Genomic DNA, 20,903 nt, shown 5'->3' on the forward strand with positions numbered 1-20,903 from the left:
AGTGAATTAATGAAATCAAATCAAATAAAATAATAGACGAACTGTGCATTGAAATAAAATGTGATCAGAAATGTCCCCAAAGGTTTAATGATGAAGTTGCTAAAAAAAAGCCAAAACATTACAATCAAGAATAATACAAAGATACCCTCGAAAATCAGGCCTGAATGAACCGGAAAGTTTGTGGGAAAATGCCTTCAAATCATCTTGAAGTTTCTCGAAGATCAGGAAATCAATTAGTTCAGTAATTTGCACAATCAAGAGTATAAAATCTTAATAAATCTTGATAATGTTTTTTTTCTTTTGTTCCGGTTTCGAAGGTCAATCCGGTGACGTCATATCAGATAAATTTTGAATTAGCCGGCGTAAAGTCCTCCCCCTCTCCCCTCTGCGGGGGCGGGGCTCATGACGTCATCACAGTTAAAGCTTAAACCTGTACTTGGAGGAGGGGAACGACGCGGGTGCGCGCACGCGCACGGTAGGTGTGTGTGTTTTGGGGGGTGGGGGGGGGGTTGTAAAGAAAAGGAGAAGTTCTGTGCGGGATTTTAACGCAGAGGAATTATACTCGAACCTGTGCGGTTTCGCGTCCACACGCACCGGTTCCTCCGCCGCCGGTGTGACTGCGGGAACGGGGAGGAGGAAGGGACTCGGTGAACTCCGGTGGAGTCGGCGGATCTTCTGCGGGACCCGCGGCAGGTTTGTGTGACATTTGTAGTTTGCAACAAAATATCAAGACCGTTTATTATTCAGAAATGATTTGCCGGACTGGAAGTAAGAAATTCGTTGCAGAAAAAGACATTTTGTAAGAACAATACCTGGAAAAAAAAAAGTTGGTGAAATTTTCCTCAAAAACAAACAAACCAACAAGCAACAATCTTAGACAGCAGAGATCTGACTGCAATGTGAAATCACCTAAAAATCAGCTGGAGAGTAAAATAAAAGATAAAATTGACATCTGAACTACTTTACAAATCACCTGATAAATGTCTGTCGACTTTATATAGAAAAATAGAAACTTTATAAATTACTCTTAAACCAAAGAAAAATTCTCTCAAAAGCGTTCAGGAAAATGAACCCCATTATTTCCAAGAAATAACGGGAAAGTAAAACTTTGACATTCCGGGTTCCGGTGGAGCCTGGCGGGAGCTTTCTCTCAGGAATGAAAACAATTCCAGTTATCGGGTTTTGAAGCTTTTCTTTTTTTCGTCTCCTGATGGTTTGCGGTCAAAGAGATGTGAATATAAGTTAAAGCCAATCTCATGTCCTTGTATGAGGACACCGGCCTCATTTAATTCAATTAATATCGCATTTAACATTGAGCCTTATTGGTCCATTTTGTGTGTTTCCAGGAGGGGGTAGGGTCTGTAAATGAGGCCCCTGATTTGAATGAAGTAAAATTTAGTGCGTTGAAAATTAGGGTAACACCGCCTGGAATATTCTGGAGGGTGGGAGCTGGGTATAAAAAAGTTGAACATCATTGAACATTTCTGTTCTTGGCAAAGTGTGTGAAAAATAAATTTGAGTGAGAGATAGTCGGCACATTAACTCCCATGAACTACTAATTGCCTTTAAACCAGTCGCAGCATTTGCTCTAAAAAGTGTCCTCATATGTGGACAGTGTGTGTTGTGTTTTTTTTTTTTTTTTTTGTAAAACTTACACCCAAAAAAAAGTGTTTAACAAGACCTCTGGAGCTTTGCGTGTGGCCTGCTGGGTCTTCGATAGTCGAGGGTGGAAGGTCAAATGTCCCCATTTCCTGAAACGAATACTTCTTAAGTAAGTCATGTCAGAACAGCGTATGCCAGATTTATTTGGTGGGCTTCTTTAGTACATTATTTAAGCAAAACTTTTTTTTTTTTCTCGACCTCCTTAGTTACACCCTTAGTTTGGGATCACAGGTTTGACCTGAAGAAGTCCCGCTGTTCTCAAACGCCGTTGTGTGTTTTTGAAAATTTTCAAATGCGGACGTGAGAGCAACACGTTATTATTACTGAGAACAACGCACAGGGTACAACAGCAGGAACATCCTTGTACGACGAAAAAGGATCACAAGAGTTTCACATCATCAAATTTTTTTTATTTGAGAAATAATGGAGAAATACTGAAAGAAGGGGCACTGGCTTTATTTTACTGAATAACAGTTACGCAAATACTGCAAAAGTATTATTGTTTTTTTTACCTCAGTTGGGCTTCTCAAACAGATACATCCTGACGAACAGTGCGGTAGTTTGATTCAGTTGTCGACATTTCCCCATAATTCCTGGTTAGATTGCAAATGTGTGGCAGAGTGAACTGTAAGTGAATATGAAATATGGAATGAGCTCGGACGTGGACACGGGTCTTCCCAGTTTTATGGACCATGTCGAATATGAGTTAATCAATGAAGCTGATAAGTCATTTTTAAGTGCAAGGGAAATTTGAGACAAAAAAATAGATTCATTTTCACTGAATTATTAATCTTGTCAATTTCCCCTTCCTCGTAACCCGCAGATTTTTTCGTATATTAATTATTACTATTTTCAAATTATCATTACTTTTATTATTTACATTTTCTAGTTGTAGATTCTTAAATGTGAACAAATTCTCTGCTCATTTTTCACCTTGTTTTTGCCTTTATTCTGTCAAAATCTACTTTTCACAATTTTCACTGAGAGAAAAAGGTCGCCCCCCCTTCCCCCATGTGCTCATCTGTACATATGAAACTCTTCTTTATTTCTGGGATGTTTATTGCACTCTCCGCCGCACTGAATATAAAATATAAAGCCGAAGGTTTTTCATTTTAATCTTTACGATGCTGATAGTTTTATCCGTTTCCCAGCTGAGAAGATGCCCCCCCCCACGCCCCACCCAGCCTTGAACGCGATCTAACTGTGCAAATAATAACGCGCCTGTTGCTGTAAGTCCCAGTATCCTCCGTCCGGGGCGGCGGGGGAGTCGACGGTGGGGGCGGGCTGGTGGGGGGGATCCTGCCGTCGCTTCCACAAATAACTTGACTTTTCTGTTATCCGGCTTTTTTTCCTCGCTGAGCTTCAAGTCGGCGCCAAAAGAAATCCCTTCAAGGTCACGCCGTTCGACGGGTGCAGCTCCCCCCCCCGACTCCCACGGGCTGTCCGTCACCCGCGGGCCAATGTGACTACACCCTGGAGGTGTGTGACTACAGCCTGGGGGGTTCTTTTTGCCCCGTTCATGTGTTTTCTGTTTTTATGTGATTCATTGTAATTTTGCTCTTTATTTTGTTTTTTGTTTTTTTTTTTCCCTTTTATGGACATTTTTTCAGCTGATTTTTAATAAATCTGTCGTTTTTTTTTTGTTTTTTTTTTCCCAGAAAATTCCTTTTAAAATTTATGATTAGATCTATTTATTTTTATATTTGAGTTGAAAATCTTTCCATGCTTGGAATCTGACCAGAATTCCCATCAACACCCCCTTTTAACTTGTTGAACTGTGAAATAGAAGATTCTGAAATCTTTCTTTTTACAAAATTTAATTTTTGTGTCTCTTTCAAAATGTTGTTCTTTTTTTTTTCATCATTTCAATTTGAAATCTTAGTGTTAAAAACAACATTGGGTCTTATTAGCCTGCGTTTGGTTTCTGACCTTAAGAATGAGTAAATGAAAGTGGGATAGAACCTCTGGTCAAGAGTTCCACTCTCAGGGAACCAGCCATGAATGAAATGAATCCAGAACTTGAAAAATAAATCAGTAGGTGAAATCCTTAAATTAGAAGAAATTGCTTTAAAGAATAAAGCAGATTTTTTAAAATTTTCCACTATTTTCGAATGTACCTTTTAGAAAAAAATTCCTTTGAAAAATTTATGGAAATTAAGCAAAAAAATTTGCGTTAAATGACCTGGAATCTTCAAAAATCCCAAGAACTTAAGAATCTCAAAGAACTAGGCAAGAACTGGTGTTGGTACTCAAACAAAAGCAGCTCCAACTGCCCTTATTCCAGTTTCCTTTTTATTTTCTTTTGGCTCGACCTTGAATCCTTGATGTTTTACACACTCGAGTCACTCTGGAATTCAGGCGAGTGAAGCTCGGGGTAACGGCAATGTTCCGTCTTTGTCAGAGGTCGGGTTTTTGCTTTTTCCCCAAATGTGGAATAACTGGTAGGAATCTTCAGTCCCCTATGATCTTTGATAAAACAACGGCACGTTAAACTTGAGGCTTTTAGCGAATTTTGACTTTGGGAGTCATTCCTGCTGTTCAAAGGAATCGTATTTATGTCTGGTGGCAGGGGTCAAACTGGTATCTCTTCCTCGCCTCACACGACAGTTGTGTTCACATTGTTCATGAACGTAACATGAGAAACCCTTTCTCAGTAGGTTAGACCGATCAGGGGTAGCAGACCTTGAATAATTCGATATCTAGTCTCCAGGATCAAGGGGGGGGGGGCTTCCTGTGAGGAGATGCTTTCTGCCGTCCACACCAAAGATTAATTTTAAAGAGCCAGAATGAACCATTGACAAATTTAGTGCACAGGGGGGATGAGATCCATTCAAAATAATGTGATATGGACTGTAGTTGGATGTTCCACCTTCAAGTAGGAGCTTTTTTATGGCCTGTAAACCAAAGAGTCATTCAAAAGACCTTGATCATTCATGAAAATAACTTTGTTGTTGAAAATCCTGGTTCCCGAAATGAATCTTTAAGAATCAAGGGATTTATACCAAATGTTTTACTGCCCTGCCTTTCGAACTAAAGACCCGTTCAAAAAACGACTGGTGACTCTACTTATTCAGCGAGTTGAACTCTTTTGAATCGCCCTTTGCTTGGAGTCTGCACGAGGGCTTCTCCAATCGGATCTGTCACACCAAAGAGCTTTTCCAAAGAATCACTCCATAACAGAACTACTAGCCTGCCCTGATGCAGATGGTTCACCTTTAGGAGTCTGTTCCTGCTGTTTCACCCAAAGGGTGAAAGTCTGAAATCCAATCATTCCTAAAGGTTCTGCAGGTGCTAAATACCCTGTTTCACCAGGCAAATGATCAGGAATCACCAAATATCAGAATCATACAGCCTGATAGTCAGCAAGATGCTCTCGGTATCCGACTCTCAACAGCATCACTGTGCCATAAGGTGAAATTATCACGTTTGCCTATCATATGGAACTTTTGTGCCCAAACAAGGCATAAAGTGAGGTCAAACCAACAAACTCAAACGGCTGTAGTTTCCTGTTTGGTCCATCATTCTCCACAAATTTTATGTTTCTCTTATCAATACATTTGGAATTTATTTGCTATTTATTTGTTTCAGTCATTTTTTTCTCAGTGTGGATTGTTAGAATTAAATGTAAATCAGATGAGCAGCCATTGAATCTGGCATTTCTTAGAGTTCTGTTTTCTTTCAAGAGGAAATCTAAAATGAGGTTGATAAACAGTTGAAGGGGAAAATAACTAGAAAACAAAAGGAAAAAGTACAATCCAAGATAGACGAAGAAGAGACAAACTGAACCACCGAAAACGTTTTCTCTTTTTTTTTTTTTTTTTTTTTTTTTTCTTCCCCATCTTGAAAAATAAATCAGTCAATGAGCCAAATAAGGACTCTGCATAATAAAAATACAGGCATAAAACCACAGGGAACAGGAAACATTAAAAATAATAATATAATGAGAAAAAACCCCAGTAGAATTGAAACACTTGAAAGGGACAAAGATAAAAAACAGATTTTTATATTCATTTCAAATGATAACGAAAATCAAATAACATCATAGTATGGAATTAAAATACTGCAAAATAAAAGCAATTTCATATAAAGGCAGCCTCATTTGTCTCAGTTAAACAGTGAACCATCAGAATAAAATCATTTACACAGGAAAACCTAAATAATTGTCATGAGTTTTGTAGTAGGAAAAAAATCAGTGAGAGGCTTCCTCGTCCTGTTCAAGTGGGAATTAACTGTGTTCTCCTTCTTCCTCTGTCAGTCAGTTCACTGACGACTAACTAGTCTATAGGAGGGAATGCAAGAGAATGGCTGGATGATTGACAGGTGACCTGTCCATGTTACACCCCACCTCTCAGTTCAGTGACAGTTGTGATTTGCCCCGAGGGATGTGTTTAATGAATGAGTGTAATATCTTTTAACAGTCAAACAGAAAGTTAAGACAGAAAACTTTGATAAACTCTTTCAGGCTTCAGCCTAAGGATCTCCTGGTGGTCAGGTGGTCATTGCAGGTACATTTTCTATTGTCAGGAGAAATAGACAGGAAAGGAGATTAAAGAAAGATTTAGTCATCACATTATTTCAGAATGTGTTTCATCTGCAAATTCATTCTGCAAATGGTAGACTAAAGAAATACATGATTTTTTTTGTATCATTAAATGATTATTTATTTTAATGGTTGAGTTTAAACCGTTAAAGTCCTACTTCCCTGTCACTTTCGACATTTGATCGATTGACAGACCAGAGGAACTCCGGCCTCCTCCGTCACCATATCAGTGATCGATAAATTTACTCAGCCCATCACGTCATCCTTCTACGCTTACTCATGTCCTCTTTCACCTGTTGAAGCTGGCTCATCTCCCCCTCTTCCTCGTAATCTACTTCCACCTCATTTTCCTCACGTTTTTTCTTTTCCTTCTCTTCTTCTGCCTCGTCCTCTATCTTTCTCTCTCCCCCTCATCCTTCTGCTCTGTTTCCTCCTCATGTTCCACCTTCTCATTCTTCCCCTCCTCCTCTACCTCACCTCCCTCACTCTCCCAACGCCGCACACTCCCTCCTGGTCTCCTCATTCTTGTCTTCTCTCTCCTCCTCCTCCTCCTCTAACTGGTTTCTTGCCAGTCCTTGATCTCCTTTTCCTTCTATGCCTTTTTTTGCTTGTTGTCACCCTGGATATACTCATCTCTTCCTCCATCTCCTCCTCATTCTTGTGCTCCTCTTCCTCTTCCTCCTTTTGCCCCCCTCCATCTCATTCTTCCTTCTCAGACTCTTGGCTTTGTGTCAGTGAGTGAATGGGTGAAGGGGGGGAGGGTTTGTAATGGTTTCCTTGAGGATCTTTGTGGAACGGTACATTGCACTGGCTGGGAGCTGGCAGGGCCTCCTTTATAACACAGTATTAAAACAAACTTTTTTTTTTTTTTGTGATTCACTGCCGTTTTGAAAACCAAAGAGTTTTTTTTTTTTTTTTTTCCATTTTATTTTCAACCCTGTCTGGTTGTTGTTGTTGTTTTTGTTGTTATTGGAATCTTTCAGAAGAGGCTACAACCTCATGTTCCGACCCAGAACTGTGAGAAACACACAATTTCTTTAGAGGCTTGATTTAAAAAAAAAGAAAAGGAAAAAAAATAATTTGAGCATAGACTGACTGGTAGATTTATAAACAAGTAGGCCTGTTAATGTGATTTACATCATATAAAACATAAAGACAAGAGAGAAATGAATTTTAAATCTCTTTGAGGTCTGGTGTTAAAAAGAATAATTCTTTCATTAATTTTGTATTATCTATACTGCTTATCTCAATTTGAGTTGAACTATGTTCAAAAATATATACATTTTGATTGTTCATGGCTGAAGTATTTCTCTGATTTTCTTTCTTTACATATATATATTCATTTTTTTTAATTTGACCTCACATTTTTTAATTTGTGTTTACATTCCCATTTTTCGAATCACAAATTTAAAATTGAGTGATATTAAAAAATGATTTTTTGGCTTTTCAAACCTATTTTTCTTAAATATTGTCCTTTAATTTATTTAAAACCATACTTTTTCAAAGTTATTGCTTCCCCTTTTCATTCAACCAATTATATTTAATTTTTTTTCTTTTTTGTTCTCTGGAGATGAAAAGGTGCCACAGCCAGTGGAGAAGTACCATACTTCTTTACGTTCTATCAAGATGTTCCTTTTTCCAAAACAAAATAAAGTTTTAATTCCTCTTTCAATAAAACCAGGGAAAGAAAAACAGGATAGATGACTTATTGATCTCCAGACATCCTGCCTCCATCCCACAGTCTTCCTCAGGTGTTTGGGGTTTACACCTGGATGGGGGTCACATGACTCGCCAACTTAACAGGTGACCTTAACTTCTGTTCAAGCATTCAGTCATGTGACCCAGCCTGCTACGGCAGATGTTCACCGTGAGCTCAAATGTCCTGAGGACGGTGACATGGCTCCTCAGGCTCTACCCCTTCAGGCTAAAACTGTGAGGACTGAGCAATACTCCGGAAGGAAGGTGAAACGTTCTCAGGAGTCGAATGTGATCGGGTGAGAACCGCAAACTTGATAAGCGGGAACCCTACGAAGAAATCAGTCCCAGCTGTCACCGGTATGAGGGGCATGGCTTAACCTGGATGGTTCAGCTGTCAGTCATTCCACCATTTAGTCTGTCATTCATACCTACAGAGTAAGAGGACAATGAATATACTGCCTGTTTTTTGAATGTGGGAGAAAGACAGAGAACCTGGAGAGAACCAAGGCTGAAAAACATGGAGAGAACACACACAGAGAATCCTTTGACCTTTTTTTTTTTTTTCCCCTCTCAAAAAAATTATTCTATGATAGAATCTAAAAAAAATATGTATGTGATCCCTGGCTGAATTTAGGAGAATAAATACTTCGATGATAATTATGATAATTAAAAAAATATATATAATATATTAAAAATATATAAATATATAGATCCTTATACCATGTTTGGTGGAACATAAACGTTAAATGGCTATCTGTTTTCCTAAACAGTCAACTGACTTCTTTTACTTTATGTAAAAATGAATGGTCAGTGAACTCAACCCCCCAACCCCTCCAGTTAGAAGAAAACTGAGCTGAGCTGTGCCAGAGCTGCGACCTTTGACCCTGCCGCGTTTGCGCCGGTTTGCCGTGGACGCCTGCCATCACTGCCAGTCCGGCCAAAGCTCAAACTTCGGCAGTGACGGTTCGAACAAAACAGCTGCAGTCGGCCGGCGGCTTGGAGTCCAGACGTAAGTCTTCGCTCGCTGCTGCCTCTGAACCCCCTGCAGCTGCTTTCGCACCAGGATTTTCTGAATCGCGGCGATGGATGGCGTGCATGTTGGAGAAAAGTCCCGCAATTTTAGGCGAGAGACGGAAAGTTAGTCTGGCTTATTTCAACAATTTTACCGTCAAGTATAAAAACTGTCTGACATTGAAGTCCTTTGTTTATTTCCTCTGCTTGAGATGACTGATTTGATTGTTAACCCTCCGGATCTCACAGCTAAAAATATCCAGCTGGCCTTGGTTTTTTGGGTCGCCCCCTATTGACTTTTACATGAAATGCAGGCAGAGATTTATATCTTTAGTCGGGGAAAGTCATATGCGGCCCTGCGATTGACTGGCGACCAATCCAGGGTGCACCTTGCCTCTCACTCGATGACAGCTGGGAGAGTCTCCAGCATCCCCTGAGATCCTGAGTGCAGGATGGATAGATGGATGGATAGATGGATGGATGGATGGGGGTGTTCATTTCTGTCTCATTTAGTTTTATATGGACTCCTTTTTTTGTTGAGTTTTAAGTGCTCATTTTTTGGTAACTTTTTATTCATTTATTTCTCATTTTTTATGTATTTTGTATTTGTTTCCTGCCCTTTAGATATTGTCCTATTGGCTGTCATTACATTTCTAAAATTTTGAACAGATTTTTTTTTTTCTTTGCCGATTTACTAACAAATAACTTGCAAATGTCTCTGTTCGATGCCAATCGATATTGAGATGTCTGGTTTTACTTTTGTTGCCTGCTCATTTCTGGTTTCTCCTCACTGTTGCTAGTGATTTTCATTTCAGTCCACCTGGTGATTGTTGATGCTAAAGGCTAGATATACCTTTCCAATCACAACGCTATATGTTCTTATTTTGGTGGCTATACTTCTCATTTCAGATACTCGGTGAGGGAAAAACTTCTGAGCAACACTTAGGGTTGATGGGTTTATAACATGGTTCCTTTCAGAGAAACCAAACCTGTGCACTTGTTTTACAGCCTGGCAACCAGATCAGCAGCTCTGTTAATAACAAGCCAATGAATAACTCAATATCACAGGGGGAGCACCAAACACTGATGCCTAATGCAATATTCGCGTTTCACCGGTCTGTCTGACGACTTTGCCTGATTTAATTCGAAAGATGAACAAAATCCCGCCACAATTGTGTTTTGTTATGAAGAAAATGAAAGTTCTTTTGACATTCAGAATCGGCAGCAGACCACTTTTTTGCTCTGCCTCCTGTTGGTTATAGCTTTCATTATTTGTTTCCTCTATTGAAGGCGCCACTGTCAGTTGCTATAGCAGTGTTTGGTCTTTAGGTTCTGAGAGACCAGGTTATATCCAGATGACCAAAGGTCTCGGCAGCCAAATAGCATCAAACCATGAATGGTTATTTGTCTCGACCTCGACTTTGGTCCCGTTGTCGTCTGACTTTAATTGAAAAACTGCGAAACAAAGCTTGTAATTATCTGACCGCCTCCAGTGGGTTAGAGGTCAGCACTGTCACCTCACAAGGAGTAGCTTCCTGCTCCTGATTTAGTGGTCAGCAGGGTTAAAATCAGGTCTCCCATGTTCTCGTACCTGGATTCTCTGTAGGTTCTCTGTTATTCCCACTGTCAGTAGATTGGTTGAAGAGTCTAAATTGTCAGTGGTGTGAATCAGAGGGAATGGTGGGATGTCTCCGAATGTGACCTTGTGACTGACAGCCGACCCATCCCAGTTTAACCCTGCCTCTCACTGCAGCGTCAGCTGGGATTGGCTTGCCACCCCGACCCTTTGAGCAGGATATGTGGTACAGATGGCTGAGTGAATGAATGAGTATTTGCGGACTAAAATCTTGACTTCTTTATTTGTAGAATCAGGTTTGTTTAATTCTCCATTTTCGTGTTAACTTAGACGCTTTATCGGAACTTCTTCCCGTCACATGATCCTTTATCGAAAACCAGTGCGGGAGTCAAGACTCGGGTATTGAAAAGAACCAGAGGAGATGAAGCGTCGCGCTCATCCGGGCCATCAAACTGGCTGGTCAAGGTGCTTCCGGATGGTCCATCCTGGCAGAGACCGGAATGATTGATGCGCCCACTGGTTTCTAAGCTGGGAATTTAAAATGAAACCAGTTCCAGGAAACCTTAGTTTACAGTACAAACACTTATTGTTTACCGTTTACACATGATGGGGAAGTAGAAAGAAACAAAATGTGGTGTAAAACACATCTAAGTCCGCTAGTTGAAAGATATCGGAAATAATATTTCCAATATTTCGGTCAACTAATATGTTTTGATTACAAAATTGATTCAATTCGTGTGATAATTTTTTTTTTTTTTTTTTTTTTTTCGAAGGCAATTGCAGAGTGTAATATTTATTTAATTTGCCAACATGGATGATGACATGATCAGCTGCTTTGAAATCTCTTACTTCCTGAATGGGAAGGGCTTTTCAAGGAGAAAAAGACCCCCTGTCTGTCGTCCAGAAGTCCGTGAGCTGGCAGGAAGAGGCTTCACTAAAGGCCGCTTCGACCTGACCTGTGAGAGGCTTATTGACTGTTCATGTGATTGACCCTCCGACTGTTTGCGATGGACATTCTGTGACAGCTGGGGTTCAAACCTCGGTCTAAACTGGCTGCTGGTTTACTAAAGTCCAGCTTGGTCCGGGCCGTGTCGGCAGACTTCAGGAAAAGTAAATGCAGAAGCGCTGGATAATCGATGAAGCAAGCAATGCCACAGGAGCCGGAGTCAGATACTTCTTATTGTAATTTTAAAATTGAAATCTTTAGTGTCTTTTCCTACTTGAACTAAACTAATCTATTATTCGATAAATACAAACTAGGCTAATCAAGATTTTCTTGATTGATTTGAGCTAACCTGCCTTTGTTTTCTTGCTTAAACTCAGTGATGGCAACTCAGAATTCTTGCTAAGATCTCAATTATAGAAAGTGACTTTGATTTAAACTTAACTTAACTAGACCAGGCATTTGCTATATCCTCCAATAAGCTAGTTCACTTTTTTTTCTCTAAAAACTGAGCTAAGCTCACTGTAATCAAATAAATATGTTGGTTGAATTCAGCACCATTTTATACCATAATTTTAGCATTACGTTGCTGAATTTACTTAATTGAACGTTTGCAGTCACAGAATTTTATACAGCGTATTATTATCTATATAATATTATATATATATATATATATATATGTGTGTGTGTGTGTTAAATAGTGTATTATTATACTTATACTGAACTAGTTATTCTATTTGCAGAAGACAAAACATCAAGACAGACAGAGAGAGCTGATGATATAATTGTTAAAAGTAAATCAAACTATATATCATTAGATATAAGGTTTTGTCCATGACTCTGAAGAAACATTTCAGTAGTGTGTGTGTGTGTGTATGTGTTGTGCATTTTACATGTTAGTTGTATGAATTATACACACATTTTGTGTACTTAACATTGTATGCATGCGGTATATGTGTCTGTGTACACTGTGTGTGCACATATATGAATTTATCATTCATTTATAACAGGTGTTTGTATGTGTACAGCTCACACAGGTGTGTGTGTGTGTGTGTCATACATACTGCAGTGAGTCAGGAATGTTGGGGTTTATGTTGATGCTTGTTTTCTGTGTGATTTTGGGGGTGTGATGTGGGAGAGGTTTGGGGTGCAATGAATTCTGTTTTTTTTTTTTTTTACTGGAATTGAGCAGGAACAGTTAGTTGTATTGCAGGCTCTTGAGGCGTGGCTGTGGCCAACGACAGCTATTGCTCATTAAACAGACGTTTTACCGTCACCCAGGTGTTTCTTTGACCAAAAGGCTACAGTATATATAGCAATATATACATATTTTTACTTGTACTGATTAGTGTTTTTGTTCTCTTTTGCAGGGCAGTAAAGGGTTGAAGTTTTTTTCCTTTGAACTGATAGCGGCCTCCTCGCCCAGACACTTAATGGCAGCTGCTGTTAATTCTGCCACTCATTAACCAGCTACTCCTGGTAGAACACGTTCCTGGTCATGTGGGGGTTGGTGTTATTTTTGTCTGCTGTCTGACACGCAGCGTGAATGTCCAAGGGTAGAACTCTTGTGTACAACAGAACAGGACCTTTCTGACAGGAACTTACGATTACTTTGTCTGAGTGGCGACTTCTCTCCATTCCATGGTGATGGCACGGAGGTTAAGAACTGTCAGCTCTCAGCTGGTAGGTTCCATGTTCTAATTTGGCCAGCCTAGGTTCTCTATGGGTTCTCTGCCACCTATCAACAAGAAGATTCCAGGTTGTTATCCATTGGTGGACCACACTCTTTCTTTGGGTTCTCTGCAGGTTCTCTGTCTTCCTTCCACAGTCCAAAAACATTCAGTAGGTATATTGAAGGTGTCTGAAGTTGTGAATAAGTTCTCGGATGTCTGTTTGTGAGGTGAAGTGATTGACAAGTGATCCTGTGATTAATCCCACCTCTTGCCACAGTGACAGCTTGGATTGGCTCTCAACACCCAAAGAACTAACTCCATTCTTCATGTTATCAACATTCAAAGAACTATATCATGCAATGCAATGCAGGTGTTATTGTGTGCTAAAGACACATTTTATTGGCCTTTCAGTATTTTTCTAAATGTGTGCTTTTTTTAAAAGTACTATAATATTACTATAATATTAATTTGTTGTTAAACAGTAACAGTCATCTTTTTGCCATGATAATGAAACGGACCAAAATTGTATTTCTGATATTAAAAAAAAAAAAAAAAAAGGGGTCAAAATGACACCAAAGGACAACAAAAGGCTCAGAAATAATCAGCTCCTTTTTACTCTGTAAATTAAATTATTCAGTACTTATTTGTGGGAAGAAACAACAGGAATTCAAAAGATTTTTTAGGCCTTCTTGAGACCAGGATCTGAAATGCAGGTAATTTTCTATCCCTTGTGTTGGGGAAGTCTCAGCAGCGGGTTTTTCTCCTCTGACTACGAGAGAAAAAAAGTCAACCCTTTATCTGCTATTTTCTCTGTTGCTTCATGATTGACCTTGGAGGGTAATAATAATGGAATGGCAGCAGCTACACCGCCCTCATCAGATGTCAGCAGAGTTGTCCAGATGTCTCCAAGAAATGATGCATTTAAATAAGGCACAACCATTAGTTTCTGTAGGCTAAAGAACTTTTACAAGTTTAGTCCCTGCCTCCTTAAAGGCATGAGCTCATCAAGGAAGTAGTCATGGTCAGGTGACCGACCGCGTAAATGATGAACCACCAAAAAATATCAACAGAGCCACCATGCAATGTTCAAAGGTCCAACTGTGAAGGAAACATGAACATCCACAGAGTGATCACGTTTGCAATAAACAAAATCTCACACCTCTATCTTGTTTTTTCTGATGCCAGTCAATAGGATCTGCTTTAGAAAATCGGTGTCAATCACTGACACAATCGGATAAACAGAGACATTCTTTTCCAAACGGGAATCTGTGAATGGGAAATCACAGCTGTCATTGTAGCGCGGGGCAGGGTCTAGCCTGGACTCAGCCAGCTGTCAATCATAGGTATATCCAATCTCTCATCCACTCTTTTGGGCAATTTATAGTCTTTTTAATGAAATTGTAGACTGTTTTTGGACTTTGGGAGGACGACTGAGAACCTGGAGAAAACCCAGGCAGACATGGGGAGACCGTGAAGAACCCCTCAGCTTCAGAACAATGCAGAATAGATTTTGTTCCATGATATTCAGACTTATTGGAATCATACTCAGAGAGACGTTACAACGTGTATCCACATTTTTCGATCTCATAAATGAGAAAAATCTAATAAATGAGAAATATCTAATATGGTAAAAAGGTTTTGTATAATGACACCTGATGTTAGCACTTCGCAAAGTGATGCATATCGGCTTTGCAGCCACATGGACTGTATGGTTCAAGCAGCACCATATCTGACATTCAATTCTGGGAACCTTTATCACGACAGGGCAAAAACATTTTATCGCCTTCTGTATGCTATACAAACATGCTTTGTAAAGTCTTTCTGAGCTGTAGTCTTGATCTGTAAAGCACAATGGCCACGGTTGCCATGGTTTAATTAGGGATCATTGAACGTAATTGTGTGTCTTTTTGACACCTCATGGTGAAGTATTAGCTATTTTTTGGTTGAATGTTTCAAAAAACAACAGTGTTGTTGAACATCTTTTTTGTTCTGATATTCTAGTAACGCATGTAGTCTCATCTCTCACACTTAGCTTGTTGGAGGAAACGTGTGTGGAAGACAAAACTCAAAAAAAAACAAGCAAAAAAAGAGGTGCGGAAGAAAGAAAATGCTTGATAACTAATGGATAGGTTTAATTCCTTTTTCTATTTTTAGACATAAGACGTCACCAGTGGAACATGTGTTGGACCATCTGATTCCTCACTGCTACCGCCACTGCACAGGAGATAGCCTTGAGATGTCCTCATCCCCCAGGATGGACCTCGCCCCCATGCCAATGCTCCAGCTCCAGGAGGTGGACTCCATCAAGGCCTCCGAGAGACTGAGTCTGCCGGGCCTCGTACCAAGCGTGTACAGCCCCCCCCCGGGTGTGGACACTCATGCTATTTGCATCACCTCCCCCTACACGGACAATAGCCAAGATTTTGGACACGGGCCCCTTGCCTTCTTTGGCCCCTCTGTGCTGAGCTACACCCGCCCGGCCATCAATGACAGCCCTTCTTCTCTGTGCCCGTCTCTGAGCCCCTCGACCTTCTGGCCATCCCACGGTCACCCTGCTGAGCCACCTCCCCTGTCCCTGCGCTGCCCCCAGCCTCTGGTCTACAATGAGCCCAGCCCTCACGCCCCGTGGCTGGAGGCCAAACCCCACGCCAGCAGGTACGTGCCAGGTGACAACCCGACGAACACCCTGAAAGGGCAAAGCATGTTACCTTCCAACACCTCCAGATTTTCGAATACCGAATATAGCCGACTCCTTCTCAGGGCACATGAAATTTTGGTTTGGTCAACCCTTCTCTGCTCTAATTGAAATAGAATTAAGGTACTTTGAAATTTGACCATTTATAAGTTGCATTTCAAACATGTGTAGGTAACATTTTATGGACCCTGAAGTATCTAGGGCATAAATCAGATGTTGGCTGGGGGAAGTTTACAGTGTCCCTGGTCAATGAACAAACAATGTGGAAAACTGAACATGAATGTCTACAGTTTTCTGTATCATGTGCCACTGAGCTGATTTTAAGAAACATAAATTTGAAGCCATATCCATCTCCGCAGCAGTGATGTGAGGTGAGGTTCATGGCTGGTGAGGCACTGTCATCATCACAGTCAGATTTACAAACATATGAACCCTACAGAGTAGCTAGCTTATTCACAATTTATTGGCAGCAGTTGACGTGTTTTTTTAAAATATCAGCATTCTTTACATATACAAACTGTAGCATAGAAAAAAAGCACATTTAAAAAAAACGTTATTATCCCTTACCTTTACTTATAAATGAAGTCCATGTGCCGCTCCTTCTGAAGACAAGTATCGATAACTTGCTCGTAGAAGTCTGCCTTATCTTTCTTCAGTTTTAAAAGTCTTTGTCTTAATGGAAATCATTGCCAGTGAAGACAGTCGTCCTTGATCGGTCCTGTTCCGACTGCATATTTTAAGACTTTTCAGTCCTGAGAATGAGCGCTCCACCGATGCTGTCGTAGCTGGAACGGTGACCACCAGCCGGAGCAACTTTTTCGCCTCAGGAACAGTTTGAATGAGATCCTTCTGAGCCAAAAAGTTGAGAAGCTGCCCAGGAGATTTACATTCATCCCTCACCGTTTGTGACCTATACAGCCCGCTGAGATCGGCAAAAATAACTGGATAGCTGCATTGGACTTGCTAGCTGTTTACTGTAGCTTGCTATTGCTTATTCTATTATTCTGTAGCCGGGTAGTAAGAAGGATCCTTGGGCTCACAATTGCCCCCTACCGTGAGGCACCGTCACTGCGTGCCTCACTTCATGTCTCTTTGTCGTCAATGATTACGAGAAACACGTTACAGTTGTTGACGAAAAACATTAGACACATCAGCTAGGCTATAGAAATTTAGTGCATGTATTGAAGTGTTTTTTTAATAGTGACATCCAAAGAGACAGCAATACGGTCTCAGCGCATAGCATGGCAGCACAGTTAGCGGAATCATTGCGCAATCCACAGTGGGTTCAGCTGGTTGCCTTGTCACCGCACGTCTCTTCTTCATATTTGAACGGTACATGTGAATTGTTTTTTCAGCGATTTTGAAAAAAATAACTAAAAATGGTGAAGGTAAGTGGAAAATAACTTTATAGAATAAATCACTGAATAAATATAACCATTTAATTTATTTTTTCATTTTGCATTTTTTTTCTTTCCATGATGACAGGGGAGGCCCGGCCTCCCCTGCCTCTACTAACTGCACGTCACTGCTCTGCCGCCAGCTCTAATTATTTAGAACTTTACTGTAGCTAAAGCTAAAAGCTTTACTTTTTCGAACAAGAACTGAACTTTTCAAGTTTATTCTTTTGTCAAGAAAACTTAAAATAAGAGAGGTACTCTGCCCTTCAACAAGTCATGTTTAATGCTAGTCGCTTATTGTAACGTTGTGAGCAGTGAGTGACAGTCGACATGATGCACAAGACCGTTATCTCTGGATCTCTGTTCAAATTTCACTCGTCCCTTTCGAGGGTTGAACTACCGAAGAATGACAGATTGAAAAATCCCGAATGTCACACCGTTCTTTTTCCCTTGCTGTCCCTGTCACCTCCCACAGCTCCATCATCAGCTGTAACAAGCTAACAGGGAAGAGATCAGAGGAAAGGGTTGAGGGCGGAGTCAATCCCCCCTGTCTGTCTGCCGCCGGTAAATCCGACATGCACTTCTGTGCTGTTTGCCATGACTACGCCTCAGGGTATCACTATGGCGTCTGGTCCTGTGAGGGTTGCAAGGCATTCTTCAAAAGGAGCATCCAAGGTATGAGATGTTTCTGACTTTTTTTTTTTTTTTTTAAGTTCTCGTCCTCCATCAACACGGTTGTTTTCCTTTACTTGCCAGGACACAATGACTACATCTGCCCTGCTACCAATCAGTGCACAATAGATAAGAACCGGCGCAAAAGCTGCCAAGCCTGCCGCCTACGCAAATGCTATGAAGTCGGGATGATGAAGTGTGGTGAGTCCTTACTGTAAATATTCTGTAAAACACTTAATGATAAAGGTCTGGGTCACTGTTACAAGCTAACGGTACCTTGATTGGTTTTTGATGCAGATGCAGATCTACCTTAATGAGTTTTTCAATTATTTTAACATGGAAATCTTCTAAGTTTGCTCCATTCAAGGATGGAAAACCCCCCAGTGTCACGTGCTACCACATTAGTTCCAGGAGAGTAGTTAGCTGAACAGTGGAAACGCTGTATAGAAAAACGTACTGCCTTTTTAGGAACCGTCTTCAAACATATATTTATTCATTCACTATCTATAGCACAATATTGCACTCAGGGTCATAGGGGCCCATCCCAGCTGTCACTGGCAGGGTTCACCTTGGACCAGTCCCAAGTCGATCACAGGGCCGCATCAAGAAACAACCATTAACTCTTTCACTCGAAACTGGAGGAAATCCACGCAGACGTGGGATGAACCTGGAGATTCTGCACAGTTTTAAACCAGGGGCCTTCTTGGTGTGAGGTGGAACCGCTAAGCATTGTGCCACTGTGTCACCTAGTCTGCAAACTTGTTTCAACTATTTATTTCATCACAGTATTATCATTAGAATAGGTTTTGCTTGCAGCATTTCACAGATTGACCCTGTTGGTTTTGTTGAATTACCTGAATTGGATTATCTTTTTGAATGACTGTCCGTCACAATAACAATGATTTGGCACTAATCTGGGTGTAAAAAGGGTTAGCTGAGGCCTTGGAGCTAATAGCAACTAATTAATGGTCAGTCTCAGTATATTCACAGTATTAATATTCAGAACATCAGTTTATACCCCAAGAACATTCCTGAGTGTCTTGTTTTGGTTTCCACTTTTGTCAAATATTTTGTCAGCTTGTGTCAAACTTTCAATAACTTTTCTTATTGAAAGCCTTCAGTCTGCATTCACCTTAAGGAGAGAGACTAAAATAGATGTTAAACACTATCAGTGTTTACCAAAATCCAATCAGAGCAGATGAATCGATCCATTCACCTTAAAGGGGTCATTTCAAGAGTCTTTGATAGTCCTTTATAGTCTTTTATAGTCCTCACTTCAATATGATTTGAAAGGGTAAACCCAGTGACAGAAGCCTTAGTCACAATTGCAGTGTTGGAACTTTATTAACTCAAGATTGTCAGGAAATGTTGCTCTGGGCTGGGTCCCTGCCCCGAGAAAGGGGAAAGAAAGGGGTATTTCGAGGGTATTTATGCTTCTTTTCAAAGTTAATCCAGGGTTTTCAGTCGATGGTAGAAAACCAGTGTTTACAGATTTACTTCCTAGAAGGCTGGTTTGTGTATGAAGCCTGGCCTTGACTGTGTCTTGTTGCCTGATGGGTTGTAGTTACCAGGTTCATGTACCAGGCAATGCAAGAGGCATTTTGGAACAAAGATGCTCAGTAATTTGTGGGTAAGTGACAGATCTCTGATTCTTTTTTCCAAATCGGAAAACTAGTGTTTGTGAGCTGAGCCTGTATTCATTCATTCATTCATTCATTCATTCATTCATTCATTTACTTGACTACAGGAAATGTGCAGTTCACTTTGGGTTAAAAACCAAGAGCTTGTTTTCAATCCCAAGACCAAACATGCAGAAATTTGAGCAAAAACCAAATAAAATACCGATATGTTGGTTCCTGGAGTCAGATCTGAATTTTATAAATGCACATCAATATTAAATCTGTCAAATCCCCTTAAGACAGTCATGTCTGCTGTAGAACACCCCGTTGAACAAATGTCTGATGACACCAGCTTGACCCGAAAGGAAAGCAGGTCAAGTGTCTTTCCTTGAATAGCAAGAATGAAACTGACATTTCAAACCGTCTTATCCAGTCTGTCGTACAGGATCCAAGGTTTTGCTAGTGGGATCGTACAAGTTTCAAGCTGCTGGATTTTTTTTAAGGGACATGGACATAAACAATATTTTCTTAACTAGGACGATCTGCTCCATTTTGTCATTCTGCATTCTGTCATTCTGGGAACCAGGGACTTTGCCAGTCCTGCCAGGAGGGTTAGTGGTTCGGGAGTGGGGGGTGTCAGTCTTTTGTGTTGAAAGAGCCTTCACCGTATTGAAGAGGAATCTAACAGCCACTAGGGAAGTCCTTCTGGGTTTGTAGAAAAAACTGAAGGAGCTCAGTCCAGTTTATTTACTTTTTAGAAATATATTTATCTACGTCTTTTATATCTTAACATTTTAAAATGCAACTGCTTTTTCATATCTTGGGTTATTTATTTTACCTGATTTTACCTAAAAAAAAAAAAAAATCTCAAAACTTTCAGCTCCATTCTGGGAGCTGTAGGTGGTACCAAGTGAGGAAGAACAATGGGATGATTCATGTTTAATGTTGCGTTTATAAAAATTGGTCTTTACTGACATGGTCTTTATTCAGTTTCCATCTGCCTGATTTTAAATGTATTTTCAAATATCTGACGTTTTTTTCACATCCGGAGGGGGTATTCAAGTTTGATAAAGAAAAGTGCAGTGGAAAGAAACTCAGAGTAAGGCTGATGACTCCGAGAGTGGCAGTCTTTTCCTCTCTTTCCCTGGTGATGGGAAAAATGGTTCCCGATGACACCTGGCGATATCAGTGTCGATGGAGAGACGGTGCCCAAAATTCCTCCAAGACACAAATGGAAAGGCTGTTTTGGATGGAATTGAATCACATAGTTGTCATATATACTATATACATATACTATATACTATATACATATATACATATATACAGTACTGCTTGTACTGATGAACAACAGTGTAACTGTAGAAAAAGAAATTCTATATAATATTTTGCTGTATGTATAGATAGAAACCCATTGTTC

The 20,903-nt window shown here is 40.3% G+C and overlaps 1 protein-coding gene across 5 annotated transcripts in view; it reads left to right on the forward strand.

Annotated features, from left to right (window-relative positions):
- The first annotated feature begins 462 nt into the window (after positions 1 to 462).
- esr2b (estrogen receptor 2b) overlaps positions 463 to 20,903 on the forward strand; it is a 30,860-nt gene continuing 10,419 nt past the window's right edge. The window contains exons 1-4 of one of the 5 annotated variants that reach the window (XM_086151652.1): positions 463 to 693; positions 15,258 to 15,758; positions 17,671 to 17,870; positions 17,952 to 18,068. In XM_086151652.1, the coding sequence (XP_086007778.1) occupies positions 15,340 to 15,758; positions 17,671 to 17,870; positions 17,952 to 18,068 (736 nt within the window). In that variant the 5' untranslated portion in view covers positions 463 to 693; positions 15,258 to 15,339. Of the gene's footprint in view, positions 694 to 8,849; positions 9,038 to 12,970; positions 13,114 to 15,141; positions 15,195 to 15,257; positions 15,759 to 17,670; positions 17,871 to 17,951; positions 18,069 to 20,903 lie in introns of those variants that run through there. The other 4 variants (XM_086151661.1, XM_086151686.1, XM_086151677.1 and 1 more) reach the window with 4 other exon arrangements.

This window comes from Fistularia commersonii, chromosome 1, assembly GCF_037954325.1.
Source record: "Fistularia commersonii isolate RoL2024-O1a breed Wild chromosome 1, RoL_Fcom_v1.0, whole genome shotgun sequence".
In the NCBI taxonomy this organism is placed as follows: Eukaryota; Metazoa; Chordata; class Actinopteri; order Syngnathiformes; family Fistulariidae; genus Fistularia; species Fistularia commersonii.